Genomic DNA, 20,484 nt, shown 5'->3' on the forward strand with positions numbered 1-20,484 from the left:
ACTAAAGACTAGACTTTCTCAAAGAATGGGATCATACTGATTTCAGCAGGAGATTAGTTATTCAAGGCCAGTGGAAACTAATTTATGAGGAAAAAAACATTTTAATATGCTGTTAATTAAAAGTTAAATAGCCATTGAGCCAGTGGCAGAATGGTGTTAAGAATGGCTGAATCAAAATTTAAATATACACTGGAAAGCCATTTTAACAAATTTGAAAAGGTTTTTAGGATTGGAAAAAGAAGAGAAACAGAAGATTCAGACAGTCATTGCTCCTGGTGTTGTGCTAACATGTCTTTGATTTGGCAATTTTTCTTTCCACAGGTGTAATTGGAGAAGGACACTACTGTAGTGAGCGAGGATTTTCAGACGATGTCAAGAAAACAGTAGCCAAATTGGTTCCATTGACACGCAGACTGTGGCAGGTTACCAAGCTGAAGATGTTGCCCACGCCAGCCAAGTTTCATTATGTCTTCAACCTTCGAGACCTCTCGAGGATTTGGCAAGGAATGCTGAACACTACATCAGAAGTGATCAATGAACCACAGGTAAGTGCAGCACATCAGTGACCTGGATATAATTAGTGTAGGAAAGGGGATGAGAGTCTATCTTGGCATTTGAATTTGCTTTAAAAAAATGCACCTTAGTGGATTTTTTGAGGCAAAGGTGTTTTAGTTCAGCTTTTATAGTACCAACTGAAATGACAACTTTGTTTCAAAATGATGACAATCCCCACTTCTTTTGCCACAACAGTTTGCTTCTATCTGCTTTTCCTATTACTGACAAATGCTACTTTATTTAAAAGAAGTGAGAAAATAAGTGAGAGGCAATGAACTTACCTTAACCCTATGAAAATGCTCAAGTATTGATTAAAAAATTGAATAGTTTCTCCTCTCCATTACTGTCTTGAGACTTTCAGTCACAGCCTAATTTCTGTCTAACAATTTGTTTCTGGCTTGTGGTTTAAAAGGAAGAAGTAGTAAGAAGTATTAGTAATGTTTTTTTTTTTCCATAATCCATCTTTCTTCCAGTAAAATATAATTTCTCTTCTAATTATTTTAAGGAAAAGTAATTTAGAGCTGTGAAACATGTAGTGCTGGAAAAGCAATGCTTATGGAAAACATGTAAAATTTGTTAAATAATCGGTTCATTTGCAATGTGCGTCTCTGTTCAATAAGCTCCTGAATTCTACTGCATCTGAATTTAAACTTCAGAATGGATTTTAGTTTCTGCAGCAAAAACATGGAGCACTTAGATTATATATATATATGTATATGTATATACACTATTAATGGCTTTTGAAGTGTAAAAACCAATTGGTCAAAATACTATTATATAAATTTACATATTAATTCTGAGCCTTGATGTGTCAATTGTAGAGTTCTGTAGGCTGAACCAAAGGTCTTCAAGGAGTACCTGGAATTTTTTCTACTACTGTATGGTAATATCATAGGATTAAAACGAGTGCTGCTGATATTAACAGCCTGACAGGTTCTCCTTCATCCTGTGACCAAATGGAGGGAGTTAAAAGGTGGAGAAGGGATAATATAAACACTTAAACATTTTTCTTTGTTGTTATTCTCCAACTGCTTTTACTGTAGCATTGGGACTGCTATCTGTGTTTGTCATGAAATTATTAGTGCCATGATGCTTATATTTTCACCCATCTACTACTTAATGATCAGTTAGAAAAGTGGTTTATCAATACATAAACATGTTAACTGGTATGGATGTGGTTTTAGGGCTGAGGAAGTAAAATCTTCGTATGCCTTACTTTGGAACACTAGATTAAAACTTCTTCCATAGTTAACTGAATATAATCTTAAATTCCTATTGGGCAAAATAAGAAGCTCAAGGTACCTCTTCTGAAGAACTATTTATTTTCTAATGTTGATGTTATTTTTAAGTTAAGAAATGAAGGCAAAGCTTTAAAGTTGGTATCATTTTGTTGCAAGCCAAATGAGTTCCTCAGTACAAGAGAGACATAGATCTCCTGGAGTGTGTCTGGCAGAGACAGTTAAGGGCCTGAAGCAAGTCTTTTAAGAGGAGAGACTGAGGGACCTGGGCCTGTTCAGCCTCAAGATGAGAAGACTGAGGGGAGACCTCATTAATATCTGCCAATATCTGAAGGGAGAGTGTCAGGACAGAGCCAGGCTCTGCTCGATGGTGCCAAGGAATGGGGCAACAGGCAGAAACTGATTCACAGGAAATTCCTCCTGAACATGAGGAAGAACTTCTTTAATGGGAGGGTGATGGAGCCCTGGAACAGGTTGCCCAGAGCAGTTGTGGAGTCTCCTTCACTGGAGATATTTAAGAACCATCTGGATGCAATTCTGTGCCATATGCTCTAGGATGATCCTGCTTGAGCAGGGAGGATGACCCACTGTGGTCCCTTCCAAACTGGCCCACTCTCCTTCTGTGATTCTGTGAGATGCCTCCTTTCTGTTATTTTATTTTTTTCCTTTTTGCATGTAGGTGCTGATAAAATTGTGGAAGCATGAATGCAAGTGTGTTATTGCTGATCGTTTCACAACCTCAGAAGATGTTGATTGGTTTCATACAGCTGTGGCAAAACTCATTGAGGAGGAGTTTGAAGATCTGAAAGCTTTGTTGAATCATGAAACAGATGCATTCTTTGTTGACTTCTTAAGGGATGCACCTGCAAGAACTGGTAAAGATTTACTTTAAGAATAATGGAAATTATAAAATTAGGCAAGGGGATATGATAATCTTAGATACTATGAAAAATATGTTGTAAAAATTAATGCTAAATTTATGCATCAAAAGTGTCTTTTTCATCCAGTGGCTTTGAAGGTAATCTATGTTACCAGCTGTGGCAAATTTTTATCTTAATGAGATTTCTAAGTCTGTATTGATATCCAGTGTCTGTATAGAAGAGCCTTGCTTTCATTTAAATTGGTGTAGCAGAAAGACAGAGCTGCCAAATAGTGAGCATGAGTCTTTTTTATTCCAAAAGGATCAAGGAAATTTGTTATGAATGACCTGAAATGGTGGGGTTGCAGTTGTAGATAAAGGATTGCAATGTAGGTAACATGCCCCAGAAATCTGGTTAAAAAATACTGTCTCTGGGCTAATCCAATACTCTTAGGAAGTAACTATTAAATGTAACAAATGACTATTAATTCAAATTTTCCTGAATGCTTGTTAAACCTCTTTAAAAACCTGTATGACTTATAGCAATACCTTTATGTCTTTCAAACAAAAATGTGGTGTCGCCGACCTCACTAAATTACCCGGGAATATTTATCAATTTTTGCAAAAGAACAGAAGACATTTGTTTGGGTTTAGGGAAGGTCGTTAGATGATTCAGTTATCTGTGTTGGTATCACTGCAATGATGGAGAGTGGAGCAATTGGAGACTGGCATGAATGGCCAATGCTATTTGAACCTTCCCTTGAACAATTGAAGTGGACGGAAGGCAGTGACAAAAGGAGAATAAAGGATAGGACATATTTCATTGGAAGGAATAAAATAGAAGTAAAAGTAAATTGGTGTAAGAAAGGAAATAATTACAGCCTTAAATAACTTGCTAAATTTCATCAGTGTAGAGAAGACTGAAATGTAAGTCAGAATGCATACCGAGACAGTGAGGAGTGATTTTTAATATGAAAATTTAAGTCCACACTAGAAACCATCATATTGAACTGAAAAATAAATGTATTTCTCAACATTTGATAAATGATAAAGGTATTTCTCAAAATTATTTTCATTTTTGGTGACAGATTAAACGTACCTGTCCTGTAACATGCCTTTTAGCATGGAACTTCATCTAAATACAAAGCGGGAGACTCTCATATAGAAAGGCTGTATTTTGCCCTCAATGGATTTCAGGACCTAACCTAAGTCCCGAGCCTTGAGAACTCCCTTTCTGTTTTTTGCTTTAAATGAAAAGAATAACAAGCGTCATTTTGTTTTATTTGTTCCTATAATGGCATTTAGTATTTCCCACTGTGGTGGGAGTGTACAAGCAGGACCTTGATTTCTAAGCTCTTAAATATATTAAAAATGACATCTGACATTGACTTCAAAGAGCCCTATGCTGAGATCAGTAATATGTTTACTGGTACCAGATAATCTTTTTGTCTCTGGGTTGTAAAAGCAAACAATATGTTTGTCCCTGAGAGAAATACAGGATGACTTAGATCTTCGTCAACTTTTACATCTTAGCTTCAAAGGAATTGTTTGTGGTGCTAGTGATCTCAAGACCCTCTACCTATTCAAAGGTGTTTTTATCAGTTGGTTTTGAGATTGTTAGTTATTACTTTTGATTATGAATCTTGAGACTGAGCAAGACGTTAAAATAATACGTTTTTCTGGCTGCCTCTCTAAATAATGGAAAAGTCTTCCCTTTCCTAGGTTTTGTACTTGATTATACTGTCCTTGGACATTAATAATAAAACTGTAGAAGCAGAATTAAGATGATATAATTATTTTAAATTTTTCAAAACTGTAAAAGTACCACTGCAGGTTAAGTTCTTGATGTATTTCTTATTAGTTTCTTATCAGGTTTAATTTGTTTAAATGTCTTATTCAACTTGTAAGAAATCGATTTCCACCTGGAATACTCCTTTAGTTTAACCAGTGCTTTTACAGGTTAAAATAAGAAGTCAATTGATTTAATTAGATTTAATCTAGAGGAGTGTTCATATGCAGAAGCAATATAGAGATAAAAGTTCTGAAATTAAGGTGACTTCAAGCAAACAAAAAATGCAATATAAAGGACAGCTGAAAAAGAATCAATAATTTGTGTATTTTGATAGAGTAGATTCTGTGGTAAAATGTAATTTTCTTAAAATCTGTTTTTAAGTATGTATTTTGGGGTTTTAGTTTTGTTATTGTTTTTCTGTTGTTTTTTTCCTTTGAAATTGCATGAGCATTAGAAAGATGAATAGAAAGGAAATGGAGAAAAATTTGAAAGAAGAAAAAAGTTACAGACACTATTCTAAATACAGTTGAGTTTACTTGGGGGTTGGAGTTCTTTTCCCCACCTTTTTGTTCCTTAACTTCCACTGGCTTCTAGTGCTTTACTAAACCTTAGGGAAATACTTATTTTACTGGGATGATTTATTTCATTGATTTTAATTATCCCAATTAAAGATAATGTTCTGAATTATATATTTCTTCAGCAATTTAGAAGAGGCTTAGCAAAACTGAATGATTTAGAATAACTAGAAAAATACATCCTGTAGCATATATAGTTCACAAAATCCTGAAACTAATTGAGCTAAATGTATGTAAATGAGAGCAAAATGTACTGTACTAGTATTATTTTTGAGGAAATCCAAATGACCAACCTAAAGCCCCCTGATGTCTGTCTGCTGGCACTGTTTCAATGAGATTTGTCAGGTATTTTTTAATGAAATATGGTCTGGATGAGAAGTGAGATGGATTAAAAATTGCTGAGTGGTCAAGCCCAGAAAGTGGTTGGTGTTCAGTGGCTCAAAGTCTAATCAGAGACCAGTATCCCAATGGTCAGCACATCCCAATGATGTATCCCAGGGGTCAGCACAGGGCCCAGCCATCCTCAACACTGTCATTTGTGGTCTGGGTGATGGGGCAGAGTGCACCCTCAAGCCAGCTCCCAGATGACACAAAACTAGGAGTGGTTGATATGCCAGAGGTTGTGCTGGCTCCCAGATAACTTAACTGGAACTCCGTAAGGTTCTACAAAGGGAAGTGCAAAGTCCTGGACCTGGGGAGGAAAAGTCCCAAGCACCAGTATACACTGGTGGTCACCCACCTGCAAGTCCGCTTTGCAGAAATGGACCTGGAGGTGCTGGTTGATACCAGCCTGAACATGACCCAGCAGTACCCTTGCAGGAACAAAAAAACTAGTGACACCCTGAGCTGCATTAGAAGAAATATAGCCAGCAGGCCAAGAGAGGTGGTCCTTTCCCTTTTCCAGCACTTGTAAGGTGACACCTGAAGTGCTGCGTCCGAGTCTGGGATCCCCAATACAAGAAAGATATAGATATACTGGATAAAATCTACTGAAGAACTTGAACATCAGAAATCATCAGAAACATCAGAATTTTTCTTCTCCACCGTGACAGTCTGGTGCAGGTTGCCCAGAGATGTTGTGGAGTCTGTCTTTGGAGGTATTCAGAAGCCACCTGAGCATGGTCTTGGAGAACCAGCTCTAGGTGGCCCATCTTGGGCATGGGGTTGGACTAGATGATCTTCAGAGGTCCCTGATGATCTCAATTTTCTGTAATTTTATTTGCTGTAAGAATTCTTATGAATGAAAGCATGTCACCTTTCAGCATGATTAAGGTTATGAATGGAGAAATGAGGCAGTGGCAGTGTTACCTCCTTTCTTTGAGAATTGACTTGTGCCTATAATATCACCTAAGGAAACAAATGTATGCTAATTCGCGGTGAATATATTTTTTGTTGTGGCAGTTATTAATTTCAAGAGTATGTTTTTTCTAGAGCAATTATTTAATCAATTTAGACTGTTTTTCTTTTACAGAAAAGATTATTTGCAATTTTAAACTGCAGTATTTATTTACCTTCATTCTCTGGTGCTATTTTTTTTCCAAGCACCTAAACAAGTATCATTTTTCATCATTCAAGTTTCAGATAAAGACAGCTATTTAGGTTTTTTTCTCATTTTGTCTTTAAAAATTACTTTGCTGAAATTACCATTTCTTGCAGGCAGGGTGTACTCAGCACTCTCATATGTACATCTAATATATAATATTATGTATAATAAACCTGTTTCTGGGTGGTGAAACTTCTAGTTATCTTCACTTACTTGTCCCCTCATTGAACCTTTGTCAATTATTTAAACTGCTAAGGTTTTATTACTTGCTTTTTGTTCTAGATGAGAAACCAGAGGAAGCTAATTTAGATATTCCCAAAATCTATGAACCAATCTCCTCATTTAATCAGCTACGGGATCGTTTAAATAAGTTTTTGCAAGCATACAATGAGAATGTTCGTGGTACTGGAATGGACATGGTTTTCTTCGAGGATGCCATGGTTCATTTAGTCAAGGTACAGTCTTGCTGGATTGCCATTTGTTGTTGTTCACTTGCCCACATCTCCTTTGAATAGAGATATGCATGAATCAAGGTAAATTACTTCTGAAACTGCAGCAGCTAATTTATTGCTATCAAATATTTGATCCGTCACACTGTGACTAGGTATTAAAACCTAGTAAAAACTTTTTAGAAAATGCACCAGATGGAACTATTATACCTATCTTTTATGTTTGGTGGGATCATGGTGCTAGCTATTCTAATTTTATTTCAACCTTCCTCCTTAATTCTTCTGGGAGCCCTTCCTGTCTTTGGAATGAGTCAAATGAAATTCAGGTTAAGACATAATTGGTTGCTTCTGAAGGAGTACGCACAGCAGAGTAGGAATTAATGTAGTCCAAAATTCTTTTGTAGATCCACAGTATGCTCACTACTTTTAAAGTTCTTTTGACTATGGATTGGAGCTGACCATAACTTTCAGCACAGCACAGCTTGATATGATTGTTCACACAGAATAGGCTCATAGAAAGGAGAGCTTTTTTTTTTTCTTTAACACTAGAACCCCTATTGTCTAAGTAGAATACTGAGGTTTTCAGTATTTTTTAAATTATTAATAACTGTATATGTAATTGCATCATCCCCCCAAATACAATATTAAATATCAAAACAGTTTAATTAGAGTTGACAAACACATTGCATCTGCGGTTTTCAAAATTTTTGCATTAATTCTTGTTATTTTGCAAAATTAGTCTCTTTCTTTCTAAGCTTTATGGCAAAATTAATGATGTTTTGCTCTGGATTTCTTTAGGACAATTGTAAATAATCATCATACTTACCAATAAGTTTCTCATTTATTTCTAGGAAAAAACTATATAAGTTTAGGATGCAGTACATTTTTTTTTCACTGAATAGCCAACTGTCATCAGAAATATCTTTGGGTAGCTAGATGGTAAATACCTGAAATATTTTATTAGTATTTGCTTGGATAAAATGATAATTTTATGCTTTATGCAAAGTGCTTTGCTTGGATAAAAAGTGTTTATATGATTTTAAATTCTTGGAAACACGAACAACTGTGTAGACCTGAGAAAGCGAGATAGGCACAGTTGAGGTAATGCCTAATCTGAGCTGACATAATATGGCTTGAATGAGTTAAAGCTGAGGGATATCTTAAATAGAGAGCAAAGTTTCCAATTAACAGCTTGTGTGCCTCTGCCTGGAAACAGATCTAATAGCCATTATTGAAATGACGAGTGGTATTGCAGGGATGTTGTGCAAATTAAATTTTCTTTCTCTCGTTAAATAATAAAGCTTAGAGTAAGCCTTCAAACTTGATTTTATCTTTCTTGTGAAACATTAACCGATGGAAAATAACAAATACATTACATTCAATATGTAAAATTAATAGGTTTAAAATTAGAGGAAGTTGGCATGACTATCTTTAATGGCTTAGAAGGAGGTAAGTCAGAGAAAGGGCAAGTAAATAAAGTCTCCCAGGTTGTTTACTGATACGATGGAATTCTGGAGTCATCAAAGAACTGTTCAAGATAATAAAGAGAACAGAAGCCAATCCCGTGCATCATTGCTTGTATGGTGGATACCAGCTGCTAACCAGCTGGATGGTATTATTGTGTCTTTGAGAGGGAATTGGCTCTGTGCTGCTCTGGATATTAATATAGGCTCTTCTGGGTACAGTGAGGATCTGTTCTCTTGCAACTGATGGGCTGCCATGTTTCATGGCATTGTATTTTGGCTATGGGCTGTAAGACAAGTTCTGTATGCAGTTCACAGTTACTGCTGAAATTTTTTTTGCTCTGAATTCTAAAGGCTTTGTTTGTTTACACTGCACAGTCCTGAATTGAAGGGAAATGTGGAGCAGTAGGAAGCTACTGCCTTTTGATTTAAAATATAAATAATGAAATGGGAAAGAAATGTTGATCTAATAGGGAGATGTTTCACTGCGATCAAATATTCATACTTGATACTGTGCATTTTTACAGTCAAGTAAATGAGAATTGTAACAAATTTCATTATAAAGGCAGTGTTATTACCTGCTGCAGAGAATACTGAAGACACTTTGTCCCGAATTTAACATGCCTGGGACAACCTGTCCTTCAGTCGCAATGAGATGAGTCTTACCAAAGTTATCCAAAGGTCATGGTATTGGGGAAATTATTTCCTTCCCAATTTTGATAATCCAACATGCTGTGATAGCACATCACTAAGAAATCACAGCTGAGATTTACTTGCACTTTGTGGGAGATGTAATTCTACTGATAACTGAACCTACACAGTGATGGAATCAAATGGTTGCTATACTATCTGACAGGTCAACACTAAACACTGCGAAGTACAAATGTCCACAGAATATATTAATAGTAATATAGAATCCTTTAATTAAACCTTAAAGTTTTAATTTGTTCTTCATTTCTAATATAACTTTAGTAATATGGTAGCCTAGAATTTTTGGGTGTGTGACTCTTGCACATTGTATTGATGAATGACTGGTATATTACACAGATTTCCCGCGTGATTCGCACTCCTCATGGAAATGCTCTCTTAGTTGGAGTTGGTGGCTCAGGAAAGCAGAGCTTGACAAGACTGGCATCCTTCATAGCTGGCTATGACACATTCCAGATAACGTTAACAAGGTGAGCATTACCTGAAATTTAACTAAATAAGTACTTTGAGTTTTAAGTCTTCCTATAAATAAAACAGGCTCACATTCTCTGATCACCATCACATAGAGTGGAAGGACATGACTATCCTTTGAAACTTACTAGATCTATGTGATTTTCTACAATAATTGTGAATTTTTGCTATCTTTGGAGTAGGAAATTATTTTGTTTCCTTCACAGAAAGAGTATTGGCGGTTTCAAGTTATCTTTGCATCTTTACACAGTACATTAAATGGTACTGAAAACGTTTTTAGGTGGTTATCTATCCAAAAGGCCTTTATGAATTAATCTTGTAATATTTGAAATACTGTCATCTGAGGAGGACGAATCTTTATCTATCCAAAAGGCCTTTATGAATTAATCTTCTAATATTTGAAATACTGTCATCTGAGAAGGACAAATCTTTATCCCTGCCCTCTAATTTGCTAGATGTTAGGTATCTGTCAGTATTTTGACAACCTTTTCCAAGTACATTATTCCCTTATTTCGCATTGTTCAACCCAGTATGGTGTCTTTTGAAATAAAGATGAAAAAAAGTTATAAATCCTCCTCTGAATGTCTCAGAATGAATACCATCACAATTGTCTGTAGGACAGGTCAATTTTGGTACTCAAATGTCATTTTAGCAAAGTGAAATTATTTTAAATCTTTTGCAGGTGTGTTGGCTGCAGAAGGAATTGTAGGGTCACATGTGGGAATGTCCCTTGGTGTGGGTCTCATCAGAGGACCTATCTGAAATAAGCACCTTTATGCCTTAAGTTCCAAGACATTGTTTCTGACTTAAATTTGCTTAGGTTTTTTTACCCTTTTGGTGAGAAGACTTTTTTAAAAAGAGATGAGTATTTGTTCAACTAGCATGTTTTTTTTTGCAGATCATACAACACTTTAAACTTGATGGAAGATCTGAAACTCTTATACAGAACAGCAGGACTGCAAGGCAAAGGCACCTGTTTTCTTTTTACAGACAATGAGATCAAAGATGAGTCATTCTTGGAATACTTGAACAATGTGTTGTCATCAGGAGAGGTAAGATGATCAATTTTCTGCTTTTTAAAGTTCATAATTGTGAGGCAACGAAAGAGTTTGTTTGAATATTTTGTTTTAAGTCAAGAGTACACTTCCAAAAACTAGAACTCAAGTGCTTTTTGTCATTAAAGTAGTACTAAAAATGAATGCAGTCTCCAAAATCTACAAAATCCTAGGTTAGACTGAGCGAAGTGATCTTAAGGGACATGAGAACAGCTTTAAAAAATAAAATTTGGACTTGAGAACTATTACTGATGTTCTTAAAAGTTGTCTGTTAAATTAACTATTAGTGTACAGTTAGTTTTGGTATGGTAAATTCATGTCCAGAATTGATGGATTTTATTCGTTTTATTTATTTATTTATTATTTTAGGGTTATGTTTCAGAGTAATTGCTACTAGTTATTAGAAGTTAAAGAGAAGGAATGAAAGCTATTGTAGGGTGGGGTTTAAAATTTACAGCAAGTTCGATTTCAGTCTATTTGATGGAATCACTTCATTAAAACTTCTTGTTTAAAGAAAGGAGTTGGGGGGTGCTAATAATTTCAGTGTCTGAGATGTATGTCCCTTCCTACAATGGTGTGTATTAAAAGAACCTTTTGCTGTATCCTCTATTTTGGATCATCTCAAAAAGCATGAAAAATCTTCCTTTTCCCAAAGGTCTCAAACTTATTTGCACGTGATGAGGTAGATGAGATCATTAGTGACCTCATTCCCTTCTTCAAAAAGGAGTATCCACGAAGACCTCCAACCAGTGAAGCTCTGTATGACTATTTCATGGCCAGAGTCCGTGAGAACCTTCACGTAGTTCTTTGCTTTTCACCAGTAGGTGAAAAATTCCGAAATAGGGCCCTGAAGTTCCCTGCTCTCATTTCTGGATGCACTATAGATTGGTTCAGCCGATGGCCTAAGGATGCGCTGGTGGCAGGTACGGGTAGGTTTTATCTTTGCAGACACATAATTTTCTGATCAGTGGTCATGTAGATGTTTTAATTGTGTTGAATTTTACCAGAAGAAACTTAATTGATTCTAAAATTTGATGTCAGTATTCTCTTCTTAAATGCCTGTTTTATTAAGCTGTCAAAATATTCCTAACAGAGGAATGGTTTTGAACACAGTTTAAAGAAAAATTCCCTGTGAAGATGTCTTAAAAGTATTTGTAAAGAATGCAAAGATGCTATTAAAGAAAGAGATTATTTGTGAATATGTCTGTGATAGAGCATACAGTAGAAGGCAGTGATTATCCAGTCCCTGGTAGGTAGCAGCTAGGTCCAGAGTGAAAAAGCAGTTGCACATTTTGGAGATGAATAGTGACAGATCCATAGCTATACTTTTTATTCACACATGTGGAATAATATTCAGAATCTGATGGTGAAGAGTAAAGAAGATTGGGTTTTCAGAAGCTGGGCGAAAGCCAAGATACTACATGCTGACTTGTTTTATAGTGACTTGTTTATTAGCTAAGATACTTTTATAAATATTTACTTACATTTAGGCTTTCTTTCTTTCCTAAGTGTCTGAACACTTCCTGTCCTCATTTGATATGGACTGCAGTGCTGATACAAAGAGGGAAATTGTGCAGTGTATGGGCTCATTCCAGGATGGAGTGGCAGAAAAGTGTTCTGATTACTTTCAAAGATACAGACGTTCTACACATGTGACTCCCAAATCCTACCTGAACTTTATTCAGGGATACAAAACCACATACAAAGAAAAGCATGCTGAAGTGCAAATATTATCAAACAGGTAAACTCTGGTTTCTTCTGTTTTTCTGTGGTTTTCTTCCCCAGGTAGGTATAGTCTGGTATGCTTCATTTCAATGCATGGCTTGTCTCCTCACACAGCAAAAAAGGTATTTTTAATTCCTAAAATTATGTGAAGGTGTAGCTTATTCAAATATTAAAGTTGCTCTTGTCCTATAAGATAAACACTATATATATTTGGGGGGCAGGGAGAGTAGTGGTGCTTGAAAAATAGAAGTAGAAGGAATATGAGGTGAATATAAATTATACCCACGTGTTTTCAAAGAGTAAAAGAAGACATCTACATGTAATTTCATAATATACTGATAATAGCATTTAATTTGCCAGTTGACAACTTTTGTTTCCTTGTTGAACACTTGTAACCTCCTATTATGAACATGTAAGGAATATTCTAAGTGGTTTTGTGAACACAGAGCCTCACTTAGACTCCTGAGCTTTTTACTTGTACATTATTAAGGTGGTTTTGATATAATTTTTCCTGTTTTCAGATGCTCTATTAAACTTGTGATATCTATTTGCAGACATATCTTCGTGTCAGGAGCACCCAACTATAGTGTATCAGTTGGTATCACCCTTAAGAAAAACTGCCTTCTCAGTTTTAAAGGATTGTTAATAAGAACTGGAAACCTTAAAGAAAGGCTTTAACTGTTTATTTGGCATTGAAACATTATTTGTCTTCAAAGTCAAATTGAGTTTGAAACCTGTAGTTGTGTTAGGGTGAAGGCTTGTAAAACAGAAGGCTATTGCCCTGTTTTCTGCCTTCAGATTTACCAAATTAGTTCATGAAGTCCAATTTCTTCCACTTAAACTTAGTTGCGCTGTCTGAATCTGTTGGGGGTTACACTTTGTTCTCCTGTATTTGTTCAGCTGTCCAAGTACTGGATAGCCTTTGCAATAGCAATCTCTGTAGAAGCCTTTTAAACTTGTCTGAAAAGTCCCAAGTGAAGAGTTTTTGATAGAAAAAAAAAGCACTGTTGAAGGGGCATTTTAATGATGAATCAGAGAAGTCTTATCTCAATACTATTTTTCTCTCTTTTGCTTGGTCTTGGTTTGTTTTCAGTTTCCACTTCAAATAAGAAATATTGATTGGTTATAATTTTCAGAATTTTGGTGATCAGAAAATGCTTTCTGCTGTACAGAACTCAGTTCTTTGATTATTGGCTCAAGAGGAGCAGTGGCATTTATAGAACCAACATGTAGGATTTTATGCAATGATAAAGGCATACTGTTTGATCAGAAGTGGGTAAAATTTCAAGCCAAAAACTTTATTAATGTACTTCATTGTCCACTTTATTGATTCTGAAGATATCAGAAAGGTAAAAGTTATTGTCCAAGTTTTTTTTTTGGTGTAAAGCATCTTTTGCAATTGTTCATTCTGATTGATGTGATTCAGTCTATAGCTGGAAAGTGTAAATTACATAGTGAATGAGATGCTTTTTATTTTGCTTTTTAACTTCAGAATAAATACTGGTCTGGAAAAATTGAAAGAGGCCTCTGAGTCAGTAGCTGCTCTAAGCAGAGAACTGGAGTTAAAAGAAAAAGAACTTCAAATTGCCAATGAAAAAGCTGACATGGTATGTACAACCTTCAAAGTGTATTGCTGTTTGTTTTTTTTCCTCCTTTTCTTCATTCTATTTTGAAAAAAATAATTAAAATGAAGTTAAATATTGGAAAGAAAGGATTTTGGAGAAAATTATGGTATTTGAGTTTTCTGGAATTGATCAGATATGATTTTGCAAAAAAACCCCTCTTTTATCTTACAGCGTGTGGGTTTTCTCACATTCTAGGTATTGAAAGAAGTTACTGTAAAAGCACAGGCTGCTGAGAATGTCAAAGGGGATGTTCAGAAAGTGAAAGACAAAGCTCAAGCTATTGTAGACAGTATCACAGTTGACAAAGCCATTGCTGAAGAGAAGTTGGAGGCTGCCAAGCCTGCTCTGGAAGAGGCAGAGGCAGCCTTACAGGTTAGTACTTGGACCATGTACAACATTACCACTAAGAAGGTGGATGTCTTTGAAACACAGAGTTGCAGGTGCATTGCATAGCTCTTCACGTGATAGAAAAAAATATATGCATTTTGAGCCTTTTTGGGTTCTGTTTTGTTTTTCTTTTTTCACATGAGTACCAACCCCAAAACAGTCAGTTTTCAGAAAAGGGCAAGTTCTAACTTTCTTTGAAACTATAATTGAGTATAGCATGAGCTGCAGCCTAATATTAGACTAGTAACTGTATATTGATACTATCATTAAAATATTGATACTATCATTAAACAGCTTGTGTACAATGAGTGAAATGCTGTCCATGTAAAATCAGTTGTAATTTCATCCAAATCCAAACCTTCTATTTTAAGTTTTCACAAAGAAATTGCATTTTCAATAGGTTTTCTGGTCCACTATTTTCTGTCTTTAAAAAAATCTTTCCTTAGAAGCTGTAGCATTATCAAGACCTCATTTTCTTCACCATACGTTTCTTGTAAAGCTTTTTTAATAGAATGTCCATACATTTAAGATTGAAAAAGATTAATATTAGTTGATCTTGCATAAGTTTATCTTTGTCTGCTCAGCTGACTTTATAGGAGGATGGGCCTCAAGACATTTTGCTGTGTGAAGTATTAGTGGAATCTGAAATATACCTGTTAGATGCTAGCAGGGAGCTCACATCTCAAGAAATAGAAAAGTATGAAGAAAAAAACCTGAAGGATAGACAAACCTCAAAGGGTTTTATGTAGATTTGCTGGAAATTACACCGCTCCATTTGAAAGGCTGCCAGTAGTTGAGGTGGTTAAAGACTGATCTGAAGGAATTGCATTATTAGCTTTGAAATCTAGTGTAGAAGAATTTTTATGGATCTTCTGAATGTAAGACTTCACTTTGATTGAGAGATGTTTAACAGCCTCTGACTGCCATGATGCTTAAAGGACAGAGAGCAAAAGTCTAAATGAAGGTTGATGACCTGGCAGCTGGGAAAAGTGAAATATGGGAAAAGGTTTTATTATAAGACCCTGATATATTGCCACAGGAAAAAGGTTAAAGAGCTAGCAACAACAAAACAGCAAACCGGGTTGTAGGCAAACATTCTGACAGGTGAAAAAATAAGCAATGTTAATTAGTCAGCATCTGCAGTATAAAGATGGCACCTGTATCATGTGTCTGGACCTGTATCTTATTAAAGGTTACTTTCTGCTTTTGACTAAAATGGCGGAACCAGAACAATACTGCTCTTCTTGAAATGTAGAGTGCTAATAAATGAAAACCTGATTTCAAGAAAAAGTGACGCTGGCATTATTGTAAAACTTCTCAATTGGAAAAAATTGAATTTCTGTAATTTTCTATAATAAATTGTGTTGCCTGTGTCTAAAGGGGAAAGGCAAACTATCATAAAAAGAGAATCTTATAATCATTACAGATTTGCAAATTTGAGCTAGGAATTCCTATAGTAGAATTCTGCTTGCAGAGTAGATAAATACCTATTAAAATATTTGGTAAATAGAAAGGTCATTACCCAGATGGGGGAAAAAAGTGATTAGCTATTTTACTCAATTTTTAATATGTTTTAAGTATAATAAATGCTACATTAAGAGAAAGGTAGGTACAGAACGTCTTATAGGCATTTCTAAACACATAGTGAGAATAGTTTGAGTAAGAATTGTCAGAGTTCAGAAAAACTTTGTTGCATTTTGCCCTGTAATAAAAATAGCACATTAAATGCATAACTATAAACAAGTAAATAAATAAATAAAATTTAAATGTAAAAATTTTTGGCACAATTTGTATGTTAGCAAAAATAAGGCTGAGCTGAATTTCCTAACAGTCACTAAGAAACACTGGGTAAAGTTTTCACACAGATATCAGGAAAATCTCTGGTGAATTATTTGATGCACACTGAACCCAACAAGCAGCAAAATATTGAAGGGAAGCAAAGGGCTGGCAGAGGGAAGGCAGCCTGGGTGGTCTGCAGTGCTTTTAAGTCCCTTTATTGAAGTGTAGACACAAGTAATTAAAATCTGCCTTCATGAATTCCCAGTGAGGCGTGTGCTAGGCTAGAAGCAAGATGTCATGGCACTCACAGTACTCTGAGTACTCAGATTACTCAGTAATCTGTTGCTTACTGTTTGGGCTGTTGTGTACTTGGACTAATTAAACGGCCTCTAAATAAGCAAAGCTTCTGCTCAGAGTTGTGTGTGTTGTAGGAGCAGATCTGCCCATCCGCTTTCACCATTGTTCAGTGGTTTTGTTGCTCAAATCAATTCTTCTCTAAGGAGACCTCTTCAGCAGACTCTTCTGATAAGTCTTTTCTGATTCATGATGTAGAGTTATGAGTTACAGTGTTAGGGTAGTAAGACTTATTTAGCCTTACTTATTAAAGTCTAGGTTTTCATACCTTGTATATTTTTCTTGCAGGCCTGCTTCTACACCAGGAATATTCCTGGTAAGATGTATTGGAAAGTGCAAACATATGCAGATACGAGTTTCCTTAATTTACCTTCATTTGCTAGATGTCAACAGAAAGTATTTCCTTTCTAGACACAGTTTCTGGTCAATATGTTTGCATTTAAAAAACAAGTAAAATTTCAAGATATTTCTGGTTTTCTCTTTTTTATTGTCAAAACAGTTCATGGTAGTTTTGAGTTTTAAGGTGCTGCTGTGGAGGTGCTGTGCTGAGGTTTCCTAGGAGTTGATAGGAGTTAGTAGTGAAAATCTAATGCAGAGGTTCTTCTAGCTTCATGCTTTTTAGAGGTAAAAAGAACATATATATTTTTCTTTTTTCTCTCATGGATTAATACTGTTGGTGAGCTTATGCTCCATGTTTTCTGAACTGAACAGTAGCAGTAATTGCTTTGCCCTTTGTTTTCAATTCCTAGACAATAAAGCCTGCAGACATTGCCACGGTGCGCACCCTGGGCCGGCCGCCTCACCTCATCATGCGCATCATGGACTGCGTGCTGCTGCTCTTCCAGCGCAAAGTCAACCACGTCAAAATCGATCAGGAAAAACGCTGTGCTGTCCCATCGTGGCAAGAATCACTGAAGCTGATGACAACAGGCAACTTCTTACAGAGCCTACAGGTGCTTGTGCAACCTTTTTCTTTTTTATGTATTTTATTTTTATTTTTATAATGTAAGAAAATAAGGGACAATGTTTTCTCCGGTGTTCATAGGAGAGCAAATGTGCGACGGAAATCACACAATAGATCTCAAATGTTATGGGCTTAAGAATAAATATGTCAGAATGAAATAAACTTTAATCCTACTTGCAAATTCATGTTATAGATCACCTATAATTTTTCCTAAGTAAGGCAATGAAATTGTTTTAGGTGACAAAGGACTCAAAGCTTGAAGCATTTGGTTTGGATAGCCATTACTTATCTGTTTCATTAAACCTGATAACAAACATCTTTTTTTCTGGTATTTAACTTTTCATGAATTTTCAACATTTTAGCTTGCGCTTTGATATGGAAAAGCATAGATGGTTATTAGGATGAACACAACCTTTTTCAAATGTGGGATATTTTTGGTTCACAGGATTTGTCTAGGGCAATGGAAAGACCAACTAACTGGTAAACAAATCCCTTTTCATAACTTAAACTAATAATATTATGATTTATCTATCTTGATCTTGCATAATATTTATCTTTGCTCAGCTGACTTTATAGTCAGGATGTGCCTCAAGACATTTTGCTGTAAGCAGTACTAGTGAAATCTGAAATATACCTGTTAGATGCTAGAAGGGAGCTCACATCTCAAGAAACAGAAAAGTATGAAGAAAAATCCTGAAGGACAGACAGACCTCAAAGGGTTTTGCATCACACTCTCTGCCCCATCGGACAGTCCATGAAATGTAGGATAATCCACATCATACGCTATGCCTCTCCATCAAAAACCCAAACATTATCGGAATGAATGGTATATATTCCTGTCCCACTGAGTGTTATCATTCCTGATTTCTGCATTTTGAGTTTACTTAATTTGTCACTGGTCTAGTAAGAGGCTTGACCAGCTTTGTGTGGTTGGTAGTGGCATGGATGCTGTTTATGTAGTATTCATATTGCATCTTCTTGTAAAGGTTTTTTAATTTTCTATAGGACTTCAACATTTAATTTTGCTTGTGCTTAATTAAACCCATTTGTGCTTCAGGGAACAGATCTTTTTCAAGTTTGTCTGGGATTGGGTTTCATTATACATTGTAAATAAATTTGAGGGAGAAAATTGAGAGCTTTTCTGGAGGAAAAAGGAAAAATATGCTTTTTCAAGAAAATAGTAAAAAAAAAATTCTTTAAAAATTAAATACATTCCAGTAATTAGACAAGGTAATTTAAGGGTAAGATAGATGGCTTGACCTTTGAAAGGACTGTCTTGCAGAATGTATGTTTTTAGAGTTTAGCTCTTCATTTTCTTTTTGAAGATTTTAAAACTTATTTTGTATTAAGCAAAATGAATTTTTTAGCAGGACCGGTGACATTTTGAAACAACGATTAGCTGTCTAACAGGAGTAGTGAGTGTGAGATAGCAAAGATCATAAATGAAAGCAAACTTTTTTCCATTTTGTAAGTATATATAAGAGTGGAATGACTTTGTAAAGGTCTCAAAGATACATGTGACAAATAATTTCATATAAGTTGTTTATGAGTAACACTTGTGATTTTCCTGGTGTTCTATGTGTTCTGAAATACATGTAAATATCATTTACATTTACTGCATGTGTTTTGTAACTTGCATTTTCAAAAATTTTTTTCAGCAATTTCAGAAAGACACAATTAACGAAGAAGTGGTAGAACTTTTGAGTCCTTATTTTGAAATGGTGGACTACAACATTGAGACAGCTAAGAGAGTATGTGGGAATGTTGCTGGCCTTTGCTCATGGACGAAAGCTATGGCGGTATTTTTTTCCATCAACAAAGAAGTATTACCTTTGAAGGTATGTATGTTTGTCGGTCAAGGACATCCTCTGCTCCTTGTCATCCTCACCTGTTTTCACTTGAGGATTTAATCTGTGGGAAACTTCATCTGCCATATTTTAACTGGTGGTCCCCTCTCTTGAAATTTATTACCTTTAACACTGTACTTCTACAATAAAATATATTTCAAATGTACTTCCACTTGTACATTTGAGTTGTCAAAATTATGAAAGAGATGGTGTGATTTTTATGTCTCTGGACCCCTACTTGATGAGATTAAAACATCTGTCATCTAGTTAAATACACTACTGCAATTGCTCTACATTAATTTAGAATTAATTAGAAAAAGGCCTTGAGATTTGGTTTCCTTTGCTGTTCCAGTTCTCAGTTCATAGGAGGATTGTACAGATACTCTTCATCAGTGTTATGTAGAGAAGAAAACAGGCCTAAGCAGTTAGAATGAAAGTCAGGCAGAACATGGTAACAGAAAATAGCTTGTATTATAATGAGAATGACAGAGAAAGGGAGCAAGATTTGTATTTCAGACTAGCATATTGGTAGGACAAATCAAGTAGACTTCTAGACATCATTCCCTTCTGCAAGCCGTGTCAGACTAACTTTTGTGCCACATGAGGAATGACTGGCATTTCCAGAAGTATTTAAATTTTTTTATAACTGACATTAAGCCAACTGTTCAAGTGCAGCTATCTGAAATTAGAATATTGTTTGTTGTAAAATTCAAATAAAAGGTTTTGCTGTGTTATGAAATCTCTACTGAAGAGTTTGATTTGGAAATGTAGTACAGGAAAGCTTTCTGAAATATATTATAGCAAATACTTCGAAATTCTCTGTGTATGAATACACTTCTATGTTTTTATTTTCTGTAGGCTAACTTAGCAATTCAGGAGAAACGCCTAACCAGTGCAATGCTGGATCTGCAGAAAGCTCAAGAAGAACTGGGAGCCAAGCAAGAAGAATTAGATATTGTGCAGGCAGAATATGAAAATGCAATGAGAGAAAAGCAGGTGAACTGCTCTTCATAGAAAAGAAGTTTCTACTCTTGCTTTAAGGAACACTTAATTTGTTTGTTCAATTTCACTGTTATTCCTTGTTGATGGACAGCA

General features: G+C 35.5%; 1 protein-coding gene across 1 annotated transcript in view; it reads left to right on the forward strand.

The window, feature by feature from the left end:
* Window positions 1–20,484, forward strand: part of DNAH5 (dynein axonemal heavy chain 5) — a 116,128-nt gene that overhangs the window by 67,457 nt on the left and 28,187 nt on the right. The window contains exons 50-61 of the mRNA XM_063148830.1: window positions 322–545; window positions 2,473–2,668; window positions 6,845–7,017; window positions 9,522–9,652; window positions 10,552–10,705; window positions 11,364–11,631; window positions 12,218–12,449; window positions 13,926–14,040; window positions 14,254–14,430; window positions 17,328–17,531; window positions 19,201–19,380; window positions 20,248–20,385. Of these exons, the coding sequence (XP_063004900.1) occupies window positions 322–545; window positions 2,473–2,668; window positions 6,845–7,017; window positions 9,522–9,652; window positions 10,552–10,705; window positions 11,364–11,631; window positions 12,218–12,449; window positions 13,926–14,040; window positions 14,254–14,430; window positions 17,328–17,531; window positions 19,201–19,380; window positions 20,248–20,385 (2,192 nt within the window). The remainder of the gene's footprint in view (window positions 1–321; window positions 546–2,472; window positions 2,669–6,844; window positions 7,018–9,521; window positions 9,653–10,551; window positions 10,706–11,363; window positions 11,632–12,217; window positions 12,450–13,925; window positions 14,041–14,253; window positions 14,431–17,327; window positions 17,532–19,200; window positions 19,381–20,247; window positions 20,386–20,484) is intronic.

Source organism: Melospiza melodia, chromosome 1 (genome assembly GCF_035770615.1).
Source record: "Melospiza melodia melodia isolate bMelMel2 chromosome 1, bMelMel2.pri, whole genome shotgun sequence".
Lineage (NCBI taxonomy): Eukaryota > Metazoa > Chordata > Aves > Passeriformes > Passerellidae > Melospiza > Melospiza melodia.